The sequence below is a fragment of the Nicotiana tabacum genome, chromosome 18, assembly GCF_000715075.1.
Source record: "Nicotiana tabacum cultivar K326 chromosome 18, ASM71507v2, whole genome shotgun sequence".
NCBI classification, from domain to species: Eukaryota; Viridiplantae; Streptophyta; class Magnoliopsida; order Solanales; family Solanaceae; genus Nicotiana; species Nicotiana tabacum.
This window is the reverse complement of record NC_134097.1, coordinates 151,431,937-151,454,030: the sequence shown is the minus strand read 5'-3', so window position 1 is coordinate 151,454,030 and position 22,094 is coordinate 151,431,937. Positions and strand designations below refer to the sequence as shown.

General features: G+C 36.8%; 2 protein-coding genes across 6 annotated transcripts; one reads left to right on the top strand and one right to left on the bottom strand.

The window, feature by feature from the left end:
* Window positions 1-1,011: 1,011 nt before the first annotated feature.
* On the bottom strand, window positions 1,012-5,677 carry LOC107777432 (protein NLP6-like). 2 transcript variants are annotated; one of them, XM_075237505.1, is made up of 5 exons: window positions 5,399-5,677; window positions 3,845-4,350; window positions 3,585-3,632; window positions 2,432-3,446; window positions 1,012-1,597 (listed from the first exon to the last, which is right to left on the bottom strand). In XM_075237505.1, the coding sequence occupies exons 1-5, from the start codon at window positions 5,505-5,507 to the stop codon at window positions 1,104-1,106; spliced, it is 2,172 nt and encodes a 723-aa protein (XP_075093606.1). In that variant the 5' UTR covers window positions 5,508-5,677; the 3' UTR covers window positions 1,012-1,103. The 2 variants fall into 2 exon arrangements, with proteins under 2 accessions (XP_075093606.1, XP_075093607.1); XM_075237506.1 differs by lacking the exon at window positions 3,585-3,632 and having other exon boundaries at window positions 5,399-5,627.
* A 1,382-nt stretch (window positions 5,678-7,059) lies between these two features.
* On the top strand, window positions 7,060-14,888 carry LOC107777439 (uncharacterized). 4 transcript variants are annotated; one of them, XM_075237507.1, is made up of 10 exons: window positions 7,060-7,247; window positions 7,316-7,480; window positions 8,895-9,388; window positions 10,073-10,120; window positions 10,223-11,114; window positions 11,224-11,534; window positions 13,406-13,608; window positions 13,702-13,825; window positions 13,913-14,433; window positions 14,525-14,888. In XM_075237507.1, the coding sequence occupies exons 2-10, from the start codon at window positions 7,321-7,323 to the stop codon at window positions 14,751-14,753; spliced, it is 2,982 nt and encodes a 993-aa protein (XP_075093608.1). In that variant the 5' UTR covers window positions 7,060-7,247; window positions 7,316-7,320; the 3' UTR covers window positions 14,754-14,888. The 4 variants fall into 4 exon arrangements, with proteins under 4 accessions (XP_075093608.1, XP_075093610.1, XP_075093609.1 ...); XM_075237509.1 differs by having other exon boundaries at window positions 7,061-7,247; window positions 10,226-11,114; XM_075237508.1 differs by lacking the exon at window positions 7,060-7,247 and having other exon boundaries at window positions 7,254-7,480; window positions 10,226-11,114.
* Window positions 14,889-22,094: the final 7,206 nt, after the last annotated feature.

The window sequence follows — 22,094 nt, the reverse complement described above, 5'->3', positions numbered from 1 at the left end:
CAAAATTACATTAGTATTATTTAAAAATATATCTGAGTTATAAAATGAAATTAAAGAAAAAAATTCAAGTTCATGAATATAATTTTTTAATATTGTTAACTTGGTAAAGAAGAAATCATAATACTTCATAGAAGTCCACATGTGCCAGATTGAACTACTTCAAATATTATTGAAGTTCACCGAGTAACTTTGTACTATATCCTAGCTGTTTGTTAGCGACAGAGATGTATGAGTTGTGAACAACAAATTTAATTCAAAAACAATCATTTTATAAATTTAATCAACATAAAAGAGATAAAATTATAATGTACCTACATAAAAAACTAATTTTGTCTCTTCATTTGCTGTTAGGTTTAGGACCTTCAGGTTCTTTGAACTTTGCGTGTATCTGTTCAAATTCTTAAGATAGTATGATAAGGCATTTGCCTCTACCCCTTCGATTCCCTTGTACTTCATGCTTTGAAATGGTACTTTTAATTGCTACATTAAAATATGTGAATTCCAAAAACCAGAATAGTTAACATCAATTTACATTTTTGTATTTTTATTATGCAGAATAGCTATTTAGTTTTCAAGGGCAAAATAGCTCATTAATTTTATTTTATGTGGGCATTTTAGTAATTCAAGTTTGACACTTTTTGCTTCCCACTTTTAGTATAATATGATGATGATGTAGATGTAGATAAGGTAGGTATGGTATAGTACAAATATGAGTGCAATTGTTACCGTCAGAGACTAAGTCAGAATTTCAATTTTATGAGTTATGGATTTAGAAGAACTCTTTAAAAAAAAAAAAAAAACAATAACACTTCCTTTTTTGTATTAAAAAGTTTCATTACAAAATATTGCACAAGGAGGTGGTCATTCTCATTCAAAAGGTGGAGAGGATAGAATGAGATTAAATCCTTAAAGAGAGCGAAATATCCAAAAGTATCGGATCTTCCAAAAGTAGTGCATTTTTGGAGGGTCCGATGCAGGTTCGACAATATTATGGAGGGTCCGCGCAACATAGAAAAGAACTACCAACTTCATTTTGAGAGAAAAGTATTCAAAAGATAACCAACTACATATACTAGAAAGAAAGAAAGAAAGACTTGCATAATTTAAGACTTTGGGGTGATGGACATCTTAACAGTCGCGCTTTCTGAAGATCTAGAATGCAGAAAACATTCCGTCAAATCCTCATCACATTTTATCAATATCGTATCACCCTCTTTATCTACATACGTGAAATCAAAACTTTCGATCGATGACTCGACCCTCTTTACCACTTCCTCTTCTAAATCCTTCATCTTAGAAGAACTAGTTAGCTTCAATTTTAGCATCCTATCTCCATAATTTACCTTTGTAATCACAGCTGTACCATCTAGGATTTCTGTAACATGTGCTCCAACTTTAGCTCCATTAATTGTGTCTTCCTTGTTAGGGGAATCAGAAGATTGCTGGAATTTTGTTCTAGCATTGACATCTTCCTCAGCAGGGAGGATTGATTTCATTTTACGAGAGTGGGAGCATTTTGTTTTCTTCTCCTTATTCTTGGGTGGCCATCTAGTTATACCGTATAATCTACATATACGCTTCAGTGTTGATTTGCCAACTGCATTAGAATAATCCCAGGTACAAAAATGTCTTCAGTGAATCTTAAACTACAATACACACATATGATTTGGACTAAAGGAAAGGAGAAGATAAAGAAATCATATCAATTATTCAATCGATCAACTACGTCCCAATACTAGCTAGTTAGAGACCGCTAGGTGAATCCTCCGTATCCATTCACTCAATTTGGGTCCATTTCATTCCAATTACTGGTGAACAATTTACTTTTTAAGACAAATTTCGGGTACTCTAATCTAGAATCTCTTTAGATCTTACACTTTACCTTGAAATGACATAGGAGCTTCTAACTAGATTAAAAGGACTCTTCGCAAACATGGTGTAATACTCGGGCCCCTCGAGCATATCTTAATAATGACTTGGAACATGTTGTGAACTTGATATTGTAATGAGTTGTATAGGTGCTGAAGTAGAGACGGAGTGTTTCATTGGTGAGCCCCACTTATTGTTCTATGCTTAGATATGCTTTCCTTTTTTGTCCTCAGCAAGAACTAAGCTAGACAGTTGTAATGACTCTAGAATATGATGGACTTGGAACTACATTAAGTGTTGGATCCTCAATTGTTATGTCCTTGGTCCATACTAGCGCTATGAGACAGATTAATGGATGTGGATATATTGTGGGCGGGCAAGCTGACTCACGCTTAGAGTTTGGGTTGTGAGGACTGAGGACCTTATATAAATATAACAACAATAACTAAACCTTAGTCCAAGTAGTTAGTATCATTTATATGGATCATTTGCTTCATGCGTACTGTTCTTAAAGAAAGAAGAAAGATACAAGCAGAAGAGTTTTGGAAAGAGTTTATGATACCTCCCAAATCATTGGCAGCGGCATCTTGAGTCATTGACGAACGGTCTTCAATTTTTTTGAGGTTGATGTTATGGTCCTGTTCTATCCTCTCTCTTTCTTTCTGAATCTCTGACTCAGAGGTAAATATCCGTTTACCCTTTTTTCTTTTGTTCCCAGCATTTGCTCCCTGCTTTGCCTGTCGTGTTGATAAGTCCAGCTGCAGTTTTCTTTCTTTGTTTTGTGAGGTTTTAGCGCTAGTTGAAGATCCAGCGGAATTGCACTGTTCTTCACTTACAGCTATGCTATCCCTTTCAGCATTTATCTCATCAATATCCAAACTCAGTTGCTGATTTGTTTCGGAAGAAAAAGACTGCTGATTTGGTGTGTCAAGCAACATCAACTCTCCTCCATTTGGCAATGGCTCAGCATTCTGCAGTTCTTTAGTAGTTTGACAGATATCAAAAGAATCAAGTTCATCGTCAGAAGAAATCTTGATGACTTCAACAGGTAACATCTCTCCAAAATCATGTCCGACTGCAACCTTAACGTGTTGCAACTGTTGTTTCACCGTGCCCAAAACTAACTTCAGGAAGTCTTGTAGATTCCTACGCAGAAGCTCATTTGGGGGCAAGAAGAACTCTAGTATGAAAACATTGTCATCATTGCCCGGAGCACTTAAACAGATTGCAAAACAACCAGTTAAACCAGCTTCGCGAGCACAAGTTACCAAGGGGTATTCCATTATGCTCAACCGTGTTACATCTCGGCAAAAGCATGAAGATTTTGATGAGAAAGCCCTGCCAACAACACCGTATCCTTCTAATATGTACTGAAGACCACTTGCATATTTGAATAAACTTAAGTTTTGGTTATCGTTGATTGCAATGTGTCGTTGTCTAACAGTGATAACTTTTCCAGTGCACCATGAATCAGCAACACTGACCCAAATCTGAGCAAAGAGAAATTGATGTTTTTGACATACCACTTCGATTGCCTTGTATAATCCACCAAGAGCACATTGCCGGTCATCCAAAACCTGCCTTGAGACTGTTTTTGTTAATATGAATTCAAGATAGAGATATCACTGAAGCTTAAACAAAAAGAGCCAAAGGAAATGAATATGGTCCGAAGGGAGACATTACTGGAAAAGAGCTTGATCTACTGGACAACTTACTTTCAAATCAAGCGGACAATATGAATCTGGAGATTTAAGATCCACCACCTAAAAAATGAAGTCAAAAGTGGAAAAGAATAAACAGCGGTTGAATAATACAGTGTACAGTTTTAATTTCCTCTTTTCTTGGCGCCTCTTCTTTTTCTATTCAGAAAGGGTGAAAGGAAAACAGTGCATTAAAAGGGATCATGGATGCCAAACAAGATGAGCTAGAGGTTCAACATTTAAGGTTGGAAAAAGCTGAAGGTATGCGTAAAAACCTGGAGCATCTTGAAAATGGGCAAGACAGAGTTTCCAAATATCCATTCATTTGTTTGGTGACTGGTGACCAACTCAAGTACCCCGACAAAGGTGTCTCGAGATGGATCAAAAACAGGGACAGTATAGCACCATTGTATGCTCCAGGCTACAGCATCATCCCGTAAAGGGAACTCTTGTTGGCTGTAATTCTTCACGTCTGTACATAGTTCAGGCAACCTATGTTTGAACACACGTCCGGGGGGACCAAGGTCATTTTCACATTGGGTACTGTTCTTCAGCTCAACAGGAATTGCATGGCTCAGGCACTTTTTCCTGTACGAACATAGTCCGTATTCAAGTCTGGTAAGACCAAAAGGCTGATCTGAAGTTGTTAGGAAAGTCTGGCCATCAATTACAATACTAGCCCAGTACTGAATAAGATAATTGCAGGATAATTTCTCTACATGTTGTAGTGCAATCTTAACTCTTTCCTTGATTACCATGCGTTTAGTAACAACATCTGTAGCTGTGGCATACACAAATATTGTATTAGTACAAAGAATATTACTCCCAGGTTTTGTAAAAGGCTTGTAGCAACAATTTTACTGATTGGCCAAAGCAATTAAGTTACCTTTATCTAATTTAAGGAATTTTCTTGAATTCAAATCCGCGATACAGTACTACTAATGATAATCTCAGAGCCAGTACTATAAATTTTACGTCTGCCTCAATCTTTCACTCATACATGACAATCAGAGCCAGTACTATAAATTGTAATGAATTTTGGCCCATTGCCATTGGTAATAAAGAAAAGAAAACGATCGAAAAAAATTAAGTGTTTGCGGAGAAGTGACAGTAACATGCAGAAACAAAATTACTTTGACAAAAGGTTGGCATTTTCTCCTTAGCATACCAAACATATAGGTTTGCCAACTTTAGCACCGATTCAAAACGACAAGATAAATGGTTATCAGTACTATAAAGAATAGGTTGAGGATTCAAAGTTAAGACCTTTATATCCAGGATAAATTTTCAAGTGAATGAGAAGTTCTTCTTCTAAGGTGTGGCAAGCACAAAATTCAATGGCAACCATGGTGGTGAATATCTTGTACCTAAAGTATGTAACTGAATTGCAACAATGATTCTCAAAATGGAAACAAATTGCTAGAATTTCACAAAGAAGAAACAAAAAAAATAGGTGCACTAAGCTCACACTATAGGCACGATCCAGGATCGGACCATAAGGGTCTACTGTACGCAACCTTACCCTGCATTTGTGTGAGAGATTGTTTACGCGGCTCGAACCTATGACATCGTGGTCACATGGCATTAATTTTACCAATTACGCTAAGACTCCCCTTATTAGAATAGATACAAACTGCTAGAATATCCCAAAAGTATTAAAAAAGAACAAAATTTTGAAGTAATGAAGCTGAATTTGGCAGTGTATCTCAGAAAATACTTAGCTGACTCTCATCCCATGTATAAAGATCAAAATAATTTCAACCCCACCAAAAACCAAAAATTCTTCTTCCCTACAATTTATGAGAAAATCAAATATAGTAAGTTCTTACTGAAGGAGAAGTGATTCTGAAGCTGCTCTGCATCATCACGTTCACTCCAAAAAACCCATAGACCATTGGGTTGGCGGGACCAGGCTTGTTCACTGAACACACTCTCCATTCTTGAAATCAAATGACTTTTTTTTTCTTTCTTTTTGAGGTTGATGTTGTTGTTGGTTGCAGGCCAAACCGGTCTCTCTTTCCAAATGTTCACATTGACCAAATGTTGAAAATTTTGAGATAAGGAGTGTTGAAACGGTTGTTTTAGGCCAAAAAGACCAAAAGGTTGTTTACGTTAATGTAAGAAGTGTTGGAAGAGTTGTTTTAGGTGAAAAGAACCAAAAGGTTTGTTTTACATAAATGGATAAAGCACAGTCCAATTTTTTTTTTTTTTTGTTTATTTAACCTTGCCAGTTGGGCCCACATTCCACTAACTCACTTTCGTTCTTTGTCTAATTTAATTTAACTATAATTAAAATGGACAAATATGATTTTATTTATATTCGATAATAAAAAAAGTGTATAAAATTTATATATCTTTTGTATATAATCTATTTATATTATATTAAAAGCACGAATACCCTTAGCGAAATGTTGTTCGCATTTTTTACCCTTATAAAATAGAGTTTATATTAGACAAAATAGTCATTCAATTATTTTCCTAATATTTAAGACTTTGAAATCAACTAAAACTTTTACTTATTAAATATTTTCTTGTTTAAACCATATAGAAAATCCTAATAGGATTTCTAAATCAATTAAAATATAACATTATATAAATTCTTTCCTTACTTGATCATGTAAAATAACAAGACTTCTTACAAATTATATTTCGTGGTATTTTGTTTCAAAACAATCTTAAATGCCGTAATGAGTTTGGTTTTGGTGTTTCTTCATCAGTTTGGTTTTGGTTTTTACCTAATTTGATTTTATCCTCTCTTTTTTTCAATTAAGTTCTCACATTTTAAAATCTTTTTTCTAAAACTAATATTATTAGAGTTTAGATTCTTCATCAACAAACTAATATTATTATTCTATTCATGTGATCGATAGCTTAAAAGCTATCAATTTTTTTGTACTTTTTAATTATTTAAAAGTTAGTTGTAAATAAAGACGTCTATAATTAGTACAACTTAATAACATATGCACACTTAATGAGTAACAATATTTTAATTAGAAATCATATGAGCAAACTTTATTTTATTATGGTTGTTGCATATCGATCCAATTAAATATCAAGTAAAATAACATCTATCATTCATAATATATTCTAAATTCAAAGATGTCTAGCTATAACTTTAATTTTATATTATAACTCCAAATAAATTTTCAAAAAATGCTTACATTTAGTTTATTATTTTCTTAGGTGTCGTTGGTTGAAGTACCAATGTATTTTTAGTTTGATTTGCTTTTTCACATTTTCTTAATATTTACAAACCATAAACATTGGATAATTCTATAAGACATGATTCCTTCCTTTAGTGAATTAGCTAAATAGGACCAACAATTTAATATTTACCATTTTCATAAATTTACGATTTATTTTCTTAGATTTAATTTATAACTCAAATATATTTTTTCAATATTATTTACGTAAGTTTTAAGAGTTTGAACACAGTGATACAAGGTATACACTTGCTTCCGTCAAATTGATTCATGTGAATTAAAACGGAGGGAGAATACATTTTTTTGACTATTGTTTTGCCAACACCTATAAAAATCTCGTTTTCCCTTTACTGTGTAAAGGCAAAGAATATCCTCTGCTCCTTCCTTCTTTCATTCTTTTGTTTTGCACAATTGCTCCATCCTTATGTTGGTGTTAATCATCTATTTGATTTTGAATACAGTAAGGGGATCTACTGTTAATCATCTATTTGATTTTGAATTTCATCTCAAATTAAAGCTTAGTGTTAAATAGTTGGGCTACAGTGAAAATGGCAGGAAGAAATGAAGCATTCAGAATATGTGGTAGTGTATCCGAAGCATTGAGTTACATGCCATGTCCCCTGCAATACACTGAGCCTAACACTAAGAATGACCTCTGGGTATTTTGGAGCCAACACAACAACGAGTTTCCTTCTGTCTTCCCCAGCAGTAAGTGCCTTTTCCCCTTTATGTCCAATTGGATTGGTATTTACACTATATATAATCTCCAGATTATATGATACTCAACTCACTTGTTTGGAGAATGAAGCCTTATAGGGTTCTCTCTTTTTGTCCTTTCTTTTAGTTTTTACCCCTTGCTAGATCGGAGCCTTGGCGTAACTACTAAAGTTGCTTCCATGTGACCAGGAGGTTACGGGTTCGAGCCGTGGAAACAGCCTTTTGTAGAAACATAGGGTAAGACTGCATACGATAGACCCTTATGGTCCGGCCTTTCGCCGAACCCCGCGCATAGCGGGAGTTTAGTGTGCTGGGCTGCCTTGCTAGATTCTTGTGTTTGGTCAATGCATAGAAGTAGTGACACTCATTCACTTTTTTTGCTTATTGATTTTCGGGAAAAAATTGGACTATCTGAATTCATTCATGTCAGATGGTGAAAGGTTAAACTTTTTGAGGTTAATCAAAGTTCACTTAGTTTAAATCACGAGGGTAGAAACTAGAAAAGTGACAAACCTTTTGGGACACATGGTTTAGTATGTCGAGTGTAAAAACTAGTAATTCATGTATATGTTATGGTACTCTCTCAAAACTCAAAAAGTTTTAAACTTTAATGTTATCAGAATAAGAAAATAGACTGATAATCAATCAAAGCTCTAGCTCGGAGCTACTTTTTTGGTACTTTTCTTCATCGAATTGTTGGAACGTTAACTGCTGCCAAGGACTTGGTATACTCCAACTATCCAAGCTTTCACAATTTATGACGATCGATTCATGTCATTATTAAATTTTAAATAAGTCTTGGTGGTCTAAAAATTAGAGCAGTGATACTACAAAACTTTAAAACATTTATTTTTAAATACTATAACTCTCATTCATGTTGTTGTTTTTTTAACATTTTACATATAATTATAAGGTATTCATGTTTTTACGTGCGAAAATTCTCTGAAGCAGAAGGTAGTAGCAAACTTGGGACTCTCATTCATGTTGTTTTCAGAGCACTCCATGAGTATTCTTAATTGTTAACTTGAGCTTGTGTTTATTAATCCTATAATCTATGCAATCATGTTAAAGTTCTACTTTTGGTTCTTTTATGCGTCTAACGAGTGCAAAATTGGTGGAGTTGCTTATTTGTTTCATACATTATCTCTTACTAATTTATATTCTCCAGGATTCTATAATGATTATATTTGGTTATTCAGATAAGATGAATGACTTTTAAATGATTCGGAATGAGAAAGGGGTCGTGATTTCTTTGAGCTTATGTAACTGCTTCCGCTTTTAAATGTTGAACATCCAAGGAGTTTCAATTGAGAAACTTAACCAGTTTTTCAATATGATATGATTGCAACATATCTATCTTTCTGAACGGGTCAAGTGACTAATATCATGAACAACCTTTTTACAGCTGCTGATACTACTATCTATCATGATACTATTAAGGAGAAAATCGCATCTGCTCTCAAGAATGCCTACATTTCTGACAACTTCGGATGCTGGTTGGTTCAATTTTGGGCACCTGTGACTACTAAAGATCAGTTTTTTCTAACAACTTGTGACCTACCGTTTGGTCTTACGAAACTCCATGAAGGACTTTGTTTTTATAGGTCAGAGTGTCTGAAATTTAGAATTTCTATTGTAACTGAGAATGAGAATCAACTTGGCCCTACCGGACGCGTGTTCAAACATGGTTTGCCTGAAATGAGTCCGGATATTTCGCGCTATTCTGCTGCTGATTTTCCTCAGCATAGCTCGGCTTTTACTGCTGGTTTAGGGAACTATTTGGCTGTACCGGTTTTTGTGCCGCTTAGTAATGAATGCGCTGGAGTACTTGAGATCATAGGGGATAAGAAGGGAAGCTTCTCTCAAGACCTTGTTCAAATGGTCTATGAAATGCTTAAGGTATGGCTTTCCTCTCTCTTTTCTCTTCTAGCTTGTCTGAGTTAGAATTACTGTAGAGAAAGGAAAGGTTGTACCTCTAGAGAGAGAAACTTTGCTTGATTTTAATGTGGTAAATATTGTTAGAGAGGAAATACATTTATTAATTTAATTAGGTCTGTAACACCTCCTGTGCATGACTGAATATGCAGATACCTTTCCTTTTCCTTGTTGTTTTTTATAGCAGTGGTGTCCGTGCTAGTTTATACGCACCTCAACTATACCATTGTGTATCAGTTTTCATTTGTCGTGAGGTGATTTAACATTTTTTCATGATTTCTAGCTGTGGGAAACATGTGATTGAAACCTTATCCATCAATCAGGCCTGTAACTTCCCTCTAAATAAGAAGTAGAAGAGAAAATCTGTAAGAAGTAGGTTTCATTTGTTTCAAGGTATAAGACAAAGTTAAAAGCAGTTTGGTATTTATTTCAGATGATCGATTGACATCCATCCTTTAGCCCAACTGTTAGTTTTCCTCACTCTACCGTAGGAAGTGGAACTGGGAATAGAACCTCTAAGGACGAAGAGAAAAGAAAATTAAAAAGAACTTCCCTTTCTTCGGTCTTTAGAGCTTTGTTTGGCATATGTTCGTTCAATCCTTATAACCTCTTTCAATTTCTCTGAGCATGGCATCTTGTTCTTAACAGAAGGTGGACTTGAGATCATCAAACATGTATGGCCACCCCGACAAGAAGGTATGTTCATGAAGATGCTATCTGCCTGAATACCCAAAGCTAGGAAAAAACATCGTAGACTAAATGTATCTCTTTGCTCCTGTATCAACTGTCTGTTTTTAGCAGGGTATTAAAGGGCTAGCACGTGCCCTGAAAGAAATTGAGGAGCAGTTGAGTTTTATATGCAGAACACATCAATTACCTCTAGCTCAGACATGGCTACCTATCCTTGACAGAAGCAATGTTGAAAGATTCACGACCACAGAGGAACAATTTTGCATATGTACGTCAGCAGGCTATGAGTTCAGAGCTGCTTGTGATATGTTTCACTTAGGGAAGAGTCAGGGGGTTGTTGGTAAGGCCTTTTTAACCCGTAGTTCATGCTTTTGCAGTGACATCACACAGTTAAGCATGACTGAGTACCCCTTGGCACATGTGGCACACAGAGTTGGATTACATAGCTCGTTTGCTATATGTTTGCAGAGTTCCTACACGGGGGACTATTTATACCTATTGGAGTTCTTTTTACCCCAAGATAACAAGTCAGATTGCAGGAGTCCACAAACCATATTGAATATGCTATTGGCCTCGATGAAGCGACAATTTCGAAGTTTCAAGCTTGCTTCTGGACAAAAACTGGGAGAGAAATTATCTGTTGAAATTATACCTGTTCCTTCAGATGATGGACTCAACTCTTTTGAGATATGCCATAGTGTGAAACCTTTATCTGATATTGAAGCAGTAGCAATACAGTGGTTTAACCCATTAAACAGATTACTGAAAAGTGGAAATACAGTAAATATCTATCCTGAAAATATTGATCTAACAACATCATCAAGAACTTCTAACAGTACAACAAATCTAACAAATGTGAGGGTGCTAACTAATAGAGTTGTTTCCAATAACTCTGAGGAAGAAAGCATGATGAAGATATCCGAAGGACACCACAGAATTAACAGTGTAGTGCTTCAGCAATCAGTTGGTGCAAAAGTCAATGGCACTGAAACCACTCTTGGTAATAAAACTAAATTCTTTTTAACAGATCTATTGCATCTCTGATTGTATGCAGTAATATTTTCACGTATGTTGATGTTATTCTAAGAAAATTCTTAGTACATTTGCAGCCAGCCAATCTCCAAATAGTCTTGGCACAAAGCATCTTGAAATTAACGACATGAATTACTCCAGTGATCAGCTTGAATCTCCCAAGGTTGCTGATAGCCATTGTGAAGAATCCAGTGGAGGTGACCAGTTATGTCATGACAACACAACTTCCTTGACTCATGCTGCAAAGCCAACCACACAAGCTGCGGGAGTGCAGAACGAAAGCATCATTCCAAGAAAATGTCCAAATTTTCTACTCTCTGGGGTTCATGCTGATGAGCTAGAAAGGTTAGCCAAGGTGTCTAAGCTCTACTATCGTGAGGAGCTCCAGGTTTGAGCTCTTTCCAAACAAATCACTGATTTTTTAACAGTATTATTAAGTCAAAACTGTTGATTGATGCACATGATTTATGTTGATTTGATTTGATTACTCTAAGTCAGCCATTTGTTAGTGGACAGGTTGTGTTCGTACTATTTTTCTGCTCTGGTTTCCTAGTACCTTGCCACTTTACTAATTATTGATATTGCCTTTTCCATTCGTTTTTCCGATGCTTAGCTCGCTGGTACTATTTTTTTGGCGTATGTTGTTGTTACGATTCTATTGTCTCATTTCATCTTCTTCTGTCGAGGGTCTATCGAAAACAACCTCTCTACCCCCAGGGTAGGGGTAAGGGTTGCGTACGATCTACACTCCCCAGACCCCACTTGTAGGATTATACTGGGTTGTTGTTATTGTTGTACTCTAAGTCAGACATAGATTGGAGATATTGATATCCTAGGTGAAAAGTTCAAATATGGTGAACTTTGGCAACCAGTGGTTTATAGATTTGAGAGAAGATTGGAGGGATGGATGACGATACTTGTCAAAAAGGGGAAGAATCATGCTATAAGTTCTTACATTACCTTATAAAATAATCATGTTATAAAATTGCAATTCCATTTTCAGTGGGTAAGTTTGAAAGTTAATGAGAGACTTCTTGTGGGATGGAAAAAATGGGAAAGGAGATTTCACTTTGTCCCGCAGGCGAAGTTATCAAGCTAATATTCAAGGACTAGTCATTTTTTAATAGACATTTCTGCATTAGAAATGGTTATCGATATTCAGATACAAATAAGAGATTTTATTGATGTAGGCGATTAGCACAAAGTACAGATGTAGTCAATAGCGCTGGTTTTCTAAAGATGTCAAATTACCGTGTGAGATGGGTTTACCAAAAGGTAGTGTAAAAGACAGAGTGAACTTCTCAAAGTTCATGGGGTCTTTGATTGGAACTAGTAGTCGAATAAGATTTTGGCTAGATTTTATGGTGTTTGTGATGCTTAGTTAATAGTTGCCATACATTTTCTTGGTGCCTTATAATTAAAATTACTTTTCTATTAGGTAGCCGAGTGTCGTCCTTGTTTGTAACAATAGCTTTTATTCACCACTTGGGTGTTTTTCGTACCCCTAGACTTCCGTTGCTACTTGTTGTTGTCTTTGTTTCGGTTTTCTGATTGCATTACCTATTGTTATTTTTGTATTTTCGCTTCGGTCAGATCGGTTTGTTTGTTATTGTCCCTCCCCTTTTCCCCTCCCGAGCCGAAGGTCTTTCGGAAATAGCCTCTCTATCTTCTTAAAGGTAGCTGCGTATACTCTACCCTCATCAGACCCCACTTGTGGAATTACACTGGATTATTGTTGTTGTTGTACATTTCTATTATATGGAAAAGGGAAAGACCATTTTCGCAAATAATTCCTTAGGCTAAGCAAAGAATGGAAGTTGGAAGAAGTGTAAAGAGAATTATGCCAAAGATTCAAATTTTTTGGGAAGAAAGTCATATCATCTGTCTTTTTCATGGTGTGGTGCATAAGCATTTATTCAAAAAATTGTTCTGAGTAATTCTAGAGAAATGTGCCGATCATTTGTGTTGTCTAGGTGAGTTTACACACAAACAACAGAAATTTTAAGGTTAATTACTTTACTCTTTCTTGATTGTTAAACCAGCTTTGTGTTGGTATAATAATGACATCTCTAATCTGTGTAGTATTATTTGTCAAGGCTTAGGGCTTTAATCATGACATCTCTATAATTCAATGTTGAGGTTGAGATGACCGACTCTCAGATTCATAATTTAACTTCTATTGGTGTTGCTCCTGTAATGTCAAATATTCCAAAATGCTCTATACCTGAAGATGCTGCAACTTCTTCCTTGCCTATTCAGTCAAGTTGTGAAGGTGTCCAAGCTTATGAGGTTTTCGACGTCTCTAGTGAAGAAGATGCAACAAGAATGAGAAAACCTGTTGTACCTCGTGCTATTGTGAAAGGGGATCATCCTTTTAAAACGTCAATTACAGAAGAAATTCCTGTATCAATTATTGATGAGTTTAGTAAGTTTGTTCAGACAAAGTCAATTCGAACTCGCAGGTAATTTTTTGAGATTGCTTTATGTTTTGATTGTATTTTCTGTGTAATGATAGTTTGGACTATTATTTTTATATATTTATTAAATCTTTTTAGAAATAAGGTGTGCGAAAAGAAGGATGATATATTGGAGGAACAGTTTGATCTTGGAATTGCATCTATAGCTGAGAGGACATGGTTTTTTGAACTTCATTATGCTGGTATAGGTATTAATGACATGGTATGTAAACATACATTATTTTTTTTGTTTTGTTTTAGTATCGGTATGTGAGTTTATATTCGATTGATGTCTGTTTTATTTTTGTAGCATATTGATGTTATATTCTATTACCTTCGGAAGAAAGCAAAATATGGAAACATAAGGATGACAACCACCGACAACTATTTCAGTTCTATCATTGAAGAGGTGTACAATAAATCAATCAAGGATAGCATGAATGCAAAAAATCAGATATTTGATATGATAAAGAAATTAAGAGAGTATGTGCTTGGGTTTTACATTCTTTGTAACACCCCTTGGGTTTTCGTTGATTATGTTCTTATGCCAATCAATGTAAAATATGCATGGCATTGGGTGTTGGGCGTTCTATCTTTGCATGATTGCTGCATATACATATATGACTCAATGAGATCCCCAGGACATGATGTTGTAATTCATAAAGCATTGCACTCATTTGCTGTAATGATACCATTGTTGCTCAACACTACTACATTTTATCAGCAAAGAAGTGACATTGCAACGAATATATCACATTACTTGGGAAAAAAGGATCTATCTGAACCATTTGCTCTTACATCAGTGGATAACTTGCCTCAACAGGAAAAAACGTAAGTTGCGATGTATTTTTATATCATATTCTTTAGTTTTTACTCCTTTATTGTTTATCTTATTCTTTCTTAAAATGTGTTTTGTATGTAGTGATTGTGGTATATATTGTTCTGCATTTGCGGAGTATTTCATTGAAGGCAAGAAGATACCTGTTGACAAGAACATCTTTGATCCTACACGTCTTCGAACCAGATATGGAGCATTATTATACTATTATGGTAAGAAGAAGCAGCTGGAATATCTCGTTAGTGAAGATGAGGCCACTAGAAGATTGGACAAACCTTGCGTTTCAAAAAGGCGCAACACAAAGACCAATTGATAGTTTTTGTTTCTTGTTGTAATTTAAAAGATATTTTGGATTGAAATGTAAATTAATATACTAGAATATATATTTATTTTTAGCATGTGTGTGTGTCTTTATATTTTTATGTATAATGTGGATTGGAGTTTATATTTTTTATGGTGTGATTTTATGCATATTAAGTTGGATTACATAATTTTTGTTGATGATATTCTAGTATAATTAGTTGCAGTTCTTATTTTGTTTGGTTACTGTATATTATGCTGGAAATGCTACTTATGAAGCGCTATAAGCTAGTATATTATAATGAAGAACTGTAAAACAATGGAGAAGTTATATCTAGAATAATCTGTTAGAGTTAAAGACTTTAAAATTTTGTCTCCTGTATATTCTACTAGAGATATAACACCTGGAAGTATTTTCTCCAGTATTTTTGTAATGGCCCGATCGGTCGTTTTGAGCTCTAGCGCGTCATGCAAAATTTTGAGGCTATGAGCAGCTCCACTTCAGGTATTATGACTTGTACGCATGGTCGAAATTGAATTTCGGGAAGTTCGAAGTTGATTTGGAAAGAGCATTCTCATTTCAGAAGCTTTAAGCTGAAAGAATTGACTAAGATTAGATTTTTGAGTAAACAACCTCAGAATCGGGATTCGAAGGTTCCAGCAGGTTCGTATGATGATTTCGGACTTGGGCTTATGTCTAGATTAGGTTTTGGAAGACCCGGGAACATTTCGGCACCTATTGTGGAAGTTAACATTTTTGGAAGAATTTCATAAGTTTGGGTTGAAGTGCATTTTAGTGTTATCAATGTCTGTTTTGGATTTCGAGCCTGGGAATAGCTCCGTATGGTGATTATGGTGTTGGGAGCGCGAACGGAAGTGAATTTGGAGGTCCGTGGGTCATTTTGGAGTTATTTGACTACACATAGAAATTTGAAGGTTTTTGAGGAGTTTGACCGGAAGTGGAATTTTTGATATCAGGGTTGGATTTTGATTCCGGAAGTTGGAGTAGGTCCGTAATGTTGAATATGACTTGTGTGCAAAATTTGAGGTCAATCGGACGTGATTTGATAGGTTTCGGCATTGAATATAGAAGCTTGAAATTCTAAAGTTCACTAAGCTTGGATTGGAGTGCGATTCATCATTTTAGCGTTTTTTGACGTGATTTGAGGCTTTGAGCAGCTGGTCCGTGTTATGTTAAGGGACTGAGTTGTGTGATTGGACGGGGTCCCGGGGGCCTCGGGTGTGTTTCGGGGTGGTTTCGGAGCATTTTGGGCTGTGTTGGAACTACTGATGCTGGTGTCTAATGTTGTTCTTCGCGTCCGCGGGGGTCCTCTCACGTTTTCGAAGAAGGATTTGGCTTCTCAGATTTTGTTCTTCGCGTTCGCGAAAGTAGTCTCGCGTTCCCGAAGAAGAAGAATTTCTGTTGCGCAGGTCTTACTTCGGAGGCTCATATCTCACAATCTACAAGGAATTTGGAGATTACCCAAAAACAAAAGTTGTAGCAACTTTGTGTCTAATTTTCAGAAAGGTAATCCATTTAGCATTTGGATTTGTGTACGAAAACTTATGGCTAGTACACTACAAGCTGTCCGGGAAGATGAAGAAGAAATTTGTGTTGCAGAGGGCTGACTTTGGCAGCTTATATCGCAAAATCTATAAGGAATTGGAAAATTTCCAAAACATGAAAGTTGTAGATCTTGGTGTCTAGTTTTCAAAAATATAAACCATTTGTCATTTGGAGTTTTGTACAAAAGGTTATGGCCATTATACTATAGGCTGTCTGAGAAGAGTTTGAAAAATAATTTTTGGAAATTTTCTTTTTCGCGAACGCGACGGGGTTCTCGTGAACGTGAAGAGGAGTCGTCTGGGCAGTGTATAAGTGTAGAGAAATGGATTTGGATCATTTCATCTCATTTCCTCCATGGGAGCCAACCTAGGAGCGATTTTGGAGCTCCATTTTCATCATCCATGTCAAGGTAAGTGATTCCCATCTATTGCAAGTTAATTACTTGAATTATATCTAGATTTTAACATGGAAAATCATGGGAAATTAGTGAAAATTGGGGTTTTAAAGAAAAACGTAGAAATTTGGTATTCTTGGAATTTGACCCCGATTTGGGCACGAAATTGGGAGTAAATTATATATTTGAGTTCGTGAGGTTATGGGTAGACTTTATCTTCGAAAAATTTCAGAATCCGGGCATGTGGCCCCGAGGTTAATTTTGTCAACTTTTCGATGGGGGTTTGGAATTGTTATAAATTGGATTATAATGAGTAATTGATCATATATTAATGAGTTTACATAATTATTGGCTAGTTTTGGAGCAATGCGCATCGATTTGAGTTTTCGGAAGGGCATGGAATAACGGTTATGGAACTTCGGAGCGAGGTGAGTCTCCTTTCTAACCTTGTAAAAGGAAATTGTCCTCATAGGTGAGTTAATTGGTTATGTGCTCCTATTTGTGGGGGCTAAGTATGCACGAGGTGAAGAGAGTCCATGCGTAGCTACTATCATGCTTATGTACGGGTAGTCTAGGACCCAAAATCATGTTTTACTTGTGATAATTGTAACCTTATTGATAGTTTAAATTGCTTAAATCATACCGAAGTGTCAAATGACTTTCTAAAAGAATTAAACTTCATCTTCTTGACTTGTAAAAGAGAAATTTACACCTCCTTGAATAACTGTTTCCGTGATGAAGTCTTGACTGACTATTTTAATGTGTGTTTCTATGTGTACCTATGTCACATGTATGATTCACGAGGAGGATGATTGTTAATTTATATTTGACTGCGTCGCATGTATGATTCACGCGCGGGGTAATAGATGCATCTATGTTTCGCGCCATTCGACCCTCTGGTAGTGCACAATTTAAATATTTATTGGATCGCGTCGTACGACCTCGGCATAATTTGTGCATGCTTGTATTGCTTGCCTTGATATTTATAAATGAGGACATTGCTTTCCCGAATTGAGAATAAATGCATAAATGATGAAAACGGATTTGGAAATTTCCCTATGAATAAAAGAATTGTTTACTTGCTCCATTCTATTGAGTTATAGCCATGTTTATAGAAATCCTTGATTTATTGTACAATTGGTATTTTATTATTGGACCACTAGTAAGTGTCAAAGGACCTCTTGCCTCTACTTCTTCGAGGTTAGGCGGGATACTTACTGAGTACACGTTGTTTTTGTACTCATGCTATACTTGCTTTGCATTTTTGTTGCACAGGTACATGTACTTCTAGTGGCCTAACGGGCGTAGCAGTACGGATGATACAGAGACTTAGGTGAGTTGCATCCCTTGAGACGACCCGCAGCCAGCAAAGTCCCTTTCAGTGTATTATATTTACTTTCTGTCCAAGTTTGTATTCCGGGCAGCTATTGTACTTTATTGGATTTCCTAGTAATTGCTCATGCACTTGTGACACCGGGTTCTGGGATGATTTTGGGATTGTTCAATAGTTTTGTAAAGACATCATTATTTATTCAGTGGAACTTATTATTTATTGTTTAAATATATAAAAGAAGTGATTTCAGAAATACCTAAAACGAGAAATTTCTAGTTAAATGGTGTTGGCTTGACTTACAATAGTGTTCGGCGCCATCACAACCCTTTGTAGATTTTGGGTCGTGATAACATGGTATCAAAGCACTAGGTTCCCTTAGGTCTCACGAGTCATGAGAAAGTCTAGTGGAGTCTTGCGGATCGGTATGGAGACGTCTGTATTTATCTTCGACAGGCTACATGGCTGTTAGGAACACTCCCCTTCTTGATTCCTCATCGTGTGGTTTGATTCCTTTGAGTCCTATGCCCTTGCTTCCTTCTTACTCAATCTTATGCGACGCGAAACCCTTATTATAAATCGGGAATTGAGGAATCGAAATGGTACTGCAGATATGGTGCGAGATGTTTCCTCCTGCGTATTTGACTGGGCAGCGAAGGATAAGGAAGGGTATTTGGGAAGTGTCTTATGGTGATTAAACTCCTAGAAGGCCAAGTGTGGGAAATAAGAGTCGAGTAGTTGCTTAAAGGAGTGAGTTTGACCAAAGTGGGAGAGTGGCAGAGTAGCATATGGGGTTCTGTGGTAGGATGACTACGTGCCTTTAGAGGAGTTTAGAGTGATTTGGGATTCATGGTGGACAATGACTAGGTCTACAAGCTTAATTTGAAATATTGGCTAGCATAACGGCGGGATATTTGATATGACGGAAAAGAGCTGCTTGATATGAAGAAGGATACAACATGACTTTGAATTGGAGGATATTGTCGCACATTTAGTTGATGTCCATGAGGAGTGAATGGACTTGTGCAGCTGGTGAATGAGCATAGGCTCAGGTGGGTCATCTCCTATGAGCAGGTCAGCGATCGCGTAGTTGGTGAAGCTCATGCAAAGGATTTTACTTGCTATCCGGTAAGAGGTTTAATATGTGAATGTTGGTAGAGATTCAGAGTGTTCATAAAATGCTAAAGGAAAGATTTCGAGGAATCTGGCGGTTTAACTATGCAAGGTCATGTCAATAAGGGGTAAGGAATCTTGGTGGGTTCCAAAGTTGTGTAATAGTGGCTTCAAGCTGAGTGGGAGAGTCCCACCGCCTATGATTGAGTTGCATGATTATCTTCTTGTGAGGATTCGGGTTATCGACGTATTGGTAAGTTGTTTCGGCTAAGGAAAGAGAACATCAATAGTAATTTGAGCAAGGGAATTGAAGAATGTGTTCTATAATTGGCATCATCAATTCATGTTCAGGATTTGGGAAGACTCAGGAAGTATGCTTCGCGTAGAAGTGAGTTGCAAGAAAGGTGATTCGGCCGAGTGCTTCTTTGAGAGGGTGGTCATGTGCTAGCGGAGCCTTGTAGTTGATTATATTCGGGACCATGTTAGAGTGGGTGACTCTCAATAGCGGTCCTAGTGAATTCAAAAGTCAAAAATGCGGTACCTAATGGTTCAAGCCTGCAGTATGGTTAAGAATCAAGCTTTTAAAGCAGCTTATGATAAGAGGCTCAGAATGTTCTATGATGTTTTGACTTGCAGTGTAACATTGGGAGGAAAAGGAGAAAAAAACATTGGATTCGTAGGGGAATTATCAGAATAGATGTACTAGTAGAGATGCAAATATGTGCACAAGGAAGGTGTGAGATGGTTCGTGGGATTTGAGACAGCATGGTCCCATGTTACAAGGTCACTCGGGTTGAGTGCGTTATGTGTTGAATGAAGTTATTATTGTTCTAAGGCAATTAAGGATAAAGTGGAAGAGGTTGGATTGGTTAGCCATGATTGAATTAGAATATTGGTGGCAGTGATCAGTTCCTTTATCGTGATTAAGTTACGCAAGTGATTTCTGATGGTACGTGTGAGGCTTGTCGGTCGTCGTAATTGGATTTATCCGGAAGTATTCTAGTATTATGTCCTGCTATGTGTAGGCGAATCCCGAAAAGGGCTATGGTGGTTTAGGCCACTACTTGAAGAATTGCATCTTCTACGGTTGTGATAATTCACTCATGTGTTACTACGGTTCTCTTGGAATGAGTTAAGTAAAAAGCTTCCATGTAAGGAAGTGTTTACCATGTTAGTGGTTCAGGAGTTGAGATGAAATTCTTGTACTATCGCGTGCTGGCTTGTTAGGTGCAGTGACGGTATGAAATTTGAAAATGAGGATTAAGGTTGCGGTTTGGTATTGTCAAGGATGTCACGAGCTCGGATGGGCATGAAAGGGGTTTGAATGATTAGAGTAAGCTGGCATTGTCTTCAGCGTCACCTAGGATCGGTGTTTTGTGAAAGAGGTTTTGCATCCTGGTTATGGAGTTTTGATCGCTTTTCAGCATTAGTGCGGCCGGTAGTATGGATGTGCAGACTTTTTATCTGTTACGGAAGATCATGGGGGCGTGTCCTACGGAAAGATTGTATAAGTGTGACGTGTAGTCACTTAATTGATTGAGGATTTAAACTAAGTATGGAGATTGTGGTACTATCGCTAATTGAGAATTTATGCCTGAAGGGCGCTTGATTCATTTGGTTGTGGAATGTGGAAGGTTGTTCCGGATTGGACGGCTGTTCTTGTGTGTTATGGGAAAAATGGGGTTCTTGTGGACCCAGGAAAGATTATCGGCCTAGATCGGTACGATTAGAATCGGCTTGAGGTTTATGAATGGATTTAAATATGAATATGGGCTCTATATCAAGTCAGATGTGTTCATTTCAGCATAGCGCTCCTTATGGAGGAGTATTCGGACGTTGGATGTTATTTCATCATTGGCCATTTTATGTAATGCTATATTGTGCCGTGTTTGCGAAATGGCTTGATAAATTTCTTATGTGTTGAGGTTTCGCATAGAGATGGTGTTATGTGAGCAAGATGGCTCTTGAGACTCAGATCATATATCGCACTTCAGTTGTGCTTGAGTTTTGTAGCTTATGGCGCTATCTGTCTCCCCTGGGATGGTATTATACACTTAGCGTGCTTGTGGCCGATATTCGGTATTTTGTAGCAATGAGTGATTTTGCTCGGTGTGTATCTTTTTATGTGAATTTTATGTGTGGATCGGGTGGCATGCCGCCACGGGTATATTGTTTGGATCGAGTTGCACGCCGCAATAGTGTGATATTGAGTAAAATTCCCTATATCTGTTTTTGGGTGTTTTGTTTTCCATTTTCTAAGGAAAGTTCATATTACTCACGTGAGTTGAGTAGTCCCTTCCAGAGCTCGTTTTCTTATGTATCATGTTCGAGCTTGTGTCCTATTGGCACGTTGTGGCATCATATGAGACTTTTGATCATAACCGGGGTGGCTTATTGCCTGAGCAGTTTGTACTGGGTGAGACGAGATTATTGGATCTAGGATCAATGCAGTCGGATTATATGAAGTATATTAGAGCTGTCAAAATGGGCCAGCCCAGCCCAGCTAGCCCAAGCCACGCGGGCTTTTAAATTTGGTAGGCTAGGACGGCCCAGCCCGCCACATGAACGGGCTGGCCCGCTACACGAACAAGCCTTAAAATAGCTAGCCCAACCCAACACTGAGAGGGTCGCGGTCTAGGGCGGGCCGGCCCTTCAATTTTTTTTTTAAGAAAAAAGAACTTCTTTAAATCCTTAAATAATTTTTCGTGACATAGTCAATTAATCATGTATATAACTTCTGTTTGCTTAGAGCGTAAAAAAACTTGATATTTGAAATTACATGAATATTTTCTTCTTATATCTCTAACTCTTATTTGAAGCAAATTCCTTATACCTCTAACTCTTCTTTTTTAAAATTACATGAATATTTTCTTAATGATTTTCTTTCATTTTCCTCAGATTCAGAGATTGCTTCAATAAGTGTAAATGCTGAGGTTTTTTAATTTAGGAT

Bases quoted from the DNA above. Each gene is read 5' to 3' on its own strand.
- LOC107777432 (XM_075237505.1), bottom strand. From the start codon at position 5,507: ATGGAGAGTGTGTTCAGTGAACAAGCCTGGTCCCGCCAACCCAATGGT. The intron at 4,351-5,398 runs GTAAGAACTTAC...TGTATGCCACAG, and splicing joins TCAGAATCACTTCTCCTTCA to CTACAGATGTTGTTACTAAA. The intron at 1,598-2,431 runs GTATCATAAACT...ATTCTAATGCAG, and splicing joins CGCTGCCAATGATTTGGGAG to TTGGCAAATCAACACTGAAG.
- LOC107777439 (XM_075237507.1), top strand. From the start codon at position 7,321: ATGGCAGGAAGAAATGAAGCATTCAGAATATGTGGTAGTGTATCCGAA. The intron at 13,826-13,912 runs GTATGTAAACAT...TTATTTTTGTAG, and splicing joins GTATAGGTATTAATGACATG to CATATTGATGTTATATTCTA. The intron at 14,434-14,524 runs GTAAGTTGCGAT...TTTTGTATGTAG, and splicing joins TTGCCTCAACAGGAAAAAAC to TGATTGTGGTATATATTGTT.